Raw genomic sequence first — 6,303 nt, forward strand, 5'->3', positions numbered from 1 at the left:
CTTGTGCTTTCTCGTCCCTCTCCTCTCTCCTCCTATCACTTCCTGCAGGTTTTCTGGCTCTGGAGCTGTGGAGTCTGGATCTGTGGCTGCGGGTCACCTGCTGCCCCTGTGTTCCTGCTCGACACCCTCTACTGCAACGACTATTGTTGCTAGTCTTATTGTTATTATTGTTATTATAATCATTAACATTACGATGGTTACCATTAACACTATTATAAATATCTGTACCATTTTTCATTTAGTCTATAGCAACATCACCTTTACTGTCTGTACCTCTGTGTGTATATTGTGTAGGCTGCCTCCCTCCCCTCTCTCTCTCTCTCTCTCTCTCTCTGCCTCTCTCTCTCTCTCTGCCTCTCTCTGCCTCTCTCTCTCTCTCTGCCTCTCTCTCTCTCACCCCAACCGGTCGAGGCAGATGGCCGCCCACCCTGAGCCATGGTTCTGCTCGAGGTTTCTGCCTCTTAAAAGGAAGTTTTTCCTTGCCTCTGTCTCCTAGTGCTTGCTCTTGGTGGGAACTGTTGGGCTTCTGTAAATAACACCACAGAGTACGGTCTAGACCTGCTCTTTTATGAAAAGCGCTGTGAGATAACTGTTGTTGTGATTTGGCGCTATATAAATAAAATTGAATTGAATTGAAATGATGAATCCAGATAGTTACAAGATAAAGAAGATAAAATTGTTTTTGGAGTTGAAAGACAAAGACGCATGTTTGTCCAAGTTAAGCTTAATATCAAACATGGTAACCACATAAATGCTTCAGATCAACAGACCCGAACGTTGCTCTGCTAGCTTAGCTAGGTTTAAACTGCACCTGTGATTTTGTCTGAACCTGAACACTGTGCCCTGCAGAAATCACCTAAACTCCTGAAGAGACCATCTGAGGTTTAACTTGCTGAAGAGCTGTTTATTTTACTGAAGTTTGAGGTCAGAAAGATCAGCATCAGGACAGATTTATACAGCAGAGACCATTTTTATTAATTTCTAAAATGTCAAATCATTTACCATGTATGTTCTTTTGAAGGCAACATACTTTATGTTATACATATACACAACTGTTTAACATATAACTTGTTAAACAGTTATAGCGAGACCTATACTGCGCTGTGATTGGCCAGCTGTGTATTCGGGGTGTGGCTTAGCGAAGGGTCAATTGGGCCCAATTTGGACATTCTCACTTAGGGGTGTACTCACTTTTGTTGCCAGCGTTTTAGACATTAATGGCTGTGTGATGTGTTATTTTGAGGGGACAACAAATTTACACTGTTACACAAGCTGTACACCCACTACTTTACATTGTAGCTAAGTGTCATTTCTTTAGTGTTGTCACATGAAAATATATAATCAAATATTTACAAAAATGTGTCTCTCAGTATTTCTGTCATTATATAAACTGATCCAGTTCAAGATTAAAGATAATGATTGTCAGACCTGTTGATAATGAAAAGCATCAGTTCAGTGATGGAACAATACAAATACTAACTAAATAGCAATTTAAACATTTTACATCAAAAAACTCTAACACAGTCCCTCTACAAGACCAGAACTGCAAGATGAAGGACCTATCGTGGCTGAAATTCTACTCTAGTGGTGCCAATTTCTGACATGTGCAATTAATCATATTAAATGGACCTAAATAGGGTAAATCTGGGAGTTTGGCGGCCCCTATAGCTGTCTGTGGCCCCAGAACATTTGTCCACTTTGGTAGGGCTCTTGCTATGTTACCTAGCATCTGAGTAGCTTAGTGGTTTAGAGCTGGTCCAGTAAACCCTGACTGCTGCATAAAAATGAGCACAGGATCAACTGAACCGGCTGCCCAACGCAGGTGTGTCAGAGAACCTTGGCACATGTGAAGCATTGGGAGTGAGCATGCCTGATGGCTTCCCAGCATGCAGTGGGGTAACATCACTGATATCATCCTTTTATCTGTGTTGCTGCACTTTTATTGGTGTTACAGTCTTCACACTTCGCACTGTTGTACAATTATTCATGTTGGCCAGCTGTGTATTCGGGGTGCGGCTTAGCGAAGGGTCAATTAGGCCCAATTTGGACATTTTCACTTACGGGTGTCCTCACTTTTGTTGCCAGCGGTTTAGACATTAATGGCTGTTTGATGTGTTATTTTGAGGGGACAGCAAATTTACTCTGTTATCCAAACTGTACACCCACTACTTTACATTGTAGCTAAGTGTCATTTCTTCAGTTTTGTCACATGAAAAGATATAATCAAATATTTACAGAAATGTGAGGGGTGTACTCACTTTTTTTAGATACTGTAACTGTTTGTTTGTCTGAGTATTTAACTAGGAGCATAATGTGTCCTGTTTATACGGAGCTGCATTGATTTACAGCAGACACGAGGCAGAGCTGCGAACAGGTCCAGTGATGAGTGACATTTTCAGAGGCAGTTAAACTTTCTGTTCATGAGACTCAGCAGAAACACTGCCAGGAGAAAATCACGAAACACTACCATTACCAATGACCTTCAATAACCTTACACTACCTTTACAGCTTCTAGTAGAGTTATTCAGTGTTTAGAGCAAAGTTCAGATGTTACATCACAATAAGGATCCTCATAGACATGCCTGAAAAATCACATTTGATACACCCCTGGATATTAAAGCGAGTTAAAGAAAGCAGAGAACAGAGGCTCCTTCAAAGACAACTAAACATTTCTATAATGACTAGAGCAATAGGAGATAATCTTTCAGTGGAAGTAAATTAGAAGAGCTTTAATTTCTAACATTATGGAGATGAATATTTGACAAAGCAGTGACATGATTGTATTTGATGAAAATAATCACTATATGGACCAGGCCACACCACACCCACAGCAACACTGATGAAATTCTAACTTATTATATCATAAAATGAAAATGAAATTACATATTCACTACAAGCAGGCATATTCAGTATTCTTATCACGGTGTGAACGCTTTTGAAGCACTCTACACTTATTATTGAATATGTCATTATTCCCAGGTGAGTGGCAGGCTGATCTCTGAAGATCACGACCCTTCACACTGACCCATGACACCAACAGATCTCAACTGGAAGGCTCCACAGGTGTTTCCTCTTGGCATCGTTACCTGTCATCAAAGTACGTACTCACCCGCAGAAGTGCGCTTTAATTTTCACCAACTCCGAGTTCAAGTTGTCCATTATGGATCCGTTTGAGGCCAGCATGTGCATTGTACAGTTCGGTGTGCCTCCCAACCAGCCCAACGTGAAGCGGACAGGCCCAAACTAGCTGCACCGCACGCTCAGGTCGGGGGAGAAATGTTCACATAAGAGTTCCAGGGGCCGCTGCGTCTGTCACTGTCGAAAGAAAACTTGTCGAGCTAAGTTTCCTTCGTTTAGGCGACATTACAGGCTTCTCCGGCGGAGTACCTGTCAAGGTTGAGCTAATGACACCATCACTTCCGGCTTTAAGTATCACAATAAAACATAACAGGCAAAAACATGATGTAATGGGATTCAGGATTACAGTAGCGCTTTTATTTTGAAACACAAACCTCTCAACAGCTGATGGTGCGAGCAGAAACTTCTCTGTTTCTTCTTGCTCTCTATGGTTACTGGATCCAAATTCACCTGTCCCACTGTTTCTAACGGGCCCTGCTGATTGGCCCCAACAAAAGTCTTTCTATTCACGTGAGGGTTTCTACACAGGGTGGCAGTGAAGAGTTTATCAGGAACATATTGATTATTGTGTTTTTCCTCTCAAACAGGTCAGTCCACTCAGGCATGAATACTTAATGAGGCCTTCATGGTTTCATCTCTCCTGATGTAATGTCCTTTTCATATTCCTGCATTAGAGGTGGTCTCTTTACATTCCCTGAAATAATTACTTGATCATTTGTATACATGTATTTGAACATTATGTTTTAATAAAAGGCTGTATGGGGGGGGGGGGGTATGGTTTGCACGTTTGCTGTAAGAGATGTATCACATGAACACCCTCAAGGACAACTCAAACATGAACAGAATAAACACATCTCGTTGATGGTTGAAGCCTCCACTGCAGTGATGCAATTGTCAGGCGCCACCTGCTGGTTGATTAATAAACTGCTTCAACAAGACATGACTGTTGCAACAAGCCAATTTATTGGACAGGTTAAAGTTCATTGCACAAACCAACATTCCCTTTAACCAAACCTGAGGATATTTTCCTTTTTTAATCACTCTGTTCCACACGGAATAAAATGATGATGAGCTTCAGTAACAGATTTTGGAGGAAACATATGTTCGATGTGTTATTTGGATCTTATATTCAAACAAAGACCAAAACATCACGCACAAGCCCAGATACCAAGAGCATTACATCTAAACATCACTGTGCATCCATAATGGGATCATACCTGGTGTTCCAGGTCCAAACTGGGCTGTGGGCCCTTACTGACCCCTCTCTGCCCCACTCTCTGTGCACCAACCAGAGCTTCTACTATACAGCCCAGTTTCCCCATTAAAATAGTTTTTATTTGGGAGCTTTTCCTCATCCAGCTCGAGAGTCTAAGGACAAATTTAACAAATTAAATTGATGTTAAATTCCACTTTGTTCATTCATTTAAAAAAAAAATCTGAAACAGCTGAACAAATCAGAGATGTGCACCACTGCTCTTCTTTTTCTACTGTAGGCCTATTTTTATGTGATATGATGGATTCTATGTAGTCTACTCTTTTAACTTTTCAATTTTTTAAATTAGCCTATCAAGTGAGTTTTATTATTCATTATGGAATTTGTCAATGGCAACAGCAGTAGCTCCTTCAAACTTCACAACATTTTTGTTTTTTCATTAGTTTTCTTCCGACTTTATAGCTGAAACATGTTTCACAGACACTTGGACTTGGACTTAAGGCTGCTACTTGAGGGCCAGTCTGGTTGGCGAAGCAACAGAAATCAAAGCCTGCAGTGCCCACATCATCAGAGTGATGGCTTGTGGGAAGAAACTGCTCCTGAGTCTGTTGGTTTTGGCGTACAGTGCTCTGTAGCACCAGAGATCAGAAGCTCAGGTTGTGTCCGGGGTGAGATGAATCTGCAGTGTCTGGATCTGCATGTTTCCTGCCCGTTTCCTGACTCTGGAAATGTATAAGTCCTGAATGGAGGGCAGGTTGGCACCGATGATCTTTCCTGCAGTCCTGACTGTCTGCTCCTGTCCTTTTTGGTGGCAGATCCAAACCAGACAGTGATGGAGGTGCAGAGGACAGACTGGATGATGGCTGTGTAGAAGTGGATCAGCAGCTCCTTAGGCAGGAAGTACATCCTCTGCTGGGCCTTCTTGATGATGGTGTCAGTGTTGGGCTCCAACTTCAGGTCCTGGGATATAGTGGAACCCAGAAACCTGAAGGATTCCACAGCAGACACAGGGCTGTTTAGAATGGTGATTGGGGGGCAGAGTGGGGGGGCTCCTCCTGAAGTCCACGGTCATCTCCACAGTTTTGAACGAATTAAGCTCCAGGTTGTTCTGACCGCACCAGAGAGCCAGCTGATAAACCTTCCCTCTGTAGACCAACTTGTCACCGTCCCGGATGAGGCAGATGACCGTTGTGTCGTCAGCGAACTTCAGAAGTTTGACAGATGGGTCCCCTGAGGTGCAGTCGTTGGTGTAGAGGGAGAAGAGCAGTGGAGAGAGCACACAACCCTGGGGGGAGCCAGTGCTGATAGTCCGGGTGCTGGATGTGATGTTCCCCAGTCTCACCTGCTGGCTCCTGTCAGTCAGGAAGTCTGTGATCCACTGACAGGTGGAGGCTGGCACAGTGAGCTGGGTGAGTTTGGTGCTGAGGATATCCAGGATGATGGTGTTGAACGCCGAGCTGAAGTCCACAAACAGGATCCTAGCATATGTCCCTGGAGAGTCGAGGTGTTGCAGGATGTGATGCAGACCCAAGCTGACAGCATCATCCACTGACCTGTTAGCCCTGTAGGCAAACTGCAGGGGGTCCAGCAGGGGGACTGTAATGTTCTTAAGGTGGGCCAACACCAGTCTTTCAAAGGACTTCATGACTACAGATGTCAGGACGACGGACCTGCCTGTCATTTAGTCCAGAGATGGAGGGTTTTTTTGGGACCGGGAAGACTGTGGAGCATTTGAAGCAGGAGGGAATTTCTCACGGCTCCATTGATTTGTTGAAGATCTGAGTGAAGATGGGGGCCAGCTGGTCCGCACAGATTTTCAGGCACGATGGTGAGACACCGTCAGGTCCAGGAGCCTTCCTGATCTTCTGCCTTTGGAAGAGGTGGCTCACGTCCTCTTCACAGATCTTGAGTGCAGGTGAGAGGTCAGAAGGAGAAGGTGACTGTTTAAAGAT

General features: G+C 43.7%; 1 protein-coding gene across 1 annotated transcript in view; it reads right to left on the reverse strand.

Moving 5' to 3' along the window:
* Positions 1-3,528, reverse strand: part of prkcz (protein kinase C, zeta) — a 149,215-nt gene extending 145,687 nt beyond the window's left edge. Inside the window, exons 1-2 of the mRNA XM_046055327.1 lie at positions 3,513-3,528; positions 3,110-3,315 (exon numbers count right to left, since the gene is read on the reverse strand). Of these exons, the coding sequence (XP_045911283.1) occupies positions 3,110-3,189 (80 nt within the window). The 5' untranslated portion in view covers positions 3,190-3,315; positions 3,513-3,528. The remainder of the gene's footprint in view (positions 1-3,109; positions 3,316-3,512) is intronic.
* Between the last annotated feature and the right edge of the window lie 2,775 nt (positions 3,529-6,303).

The sequence above is a fragment of the Micropterus dolomieu genome, linkage group LG08, assembly GCF_021292245.1.
Source record: "Micropterus dolomieu isolate WLL.071019.BEF.003 ecotype Adirondacks linkage group LG08, ASM2129224v1, whole genome shotgun sequence".
In the NCBI taxonomy this organism is placed as follows: Eukaryota; Metazoa; Chordata; class Actinopteri; order Centrarchiformes; family Centrarchidae; genus Micropterus; species Micropterus dolomieu.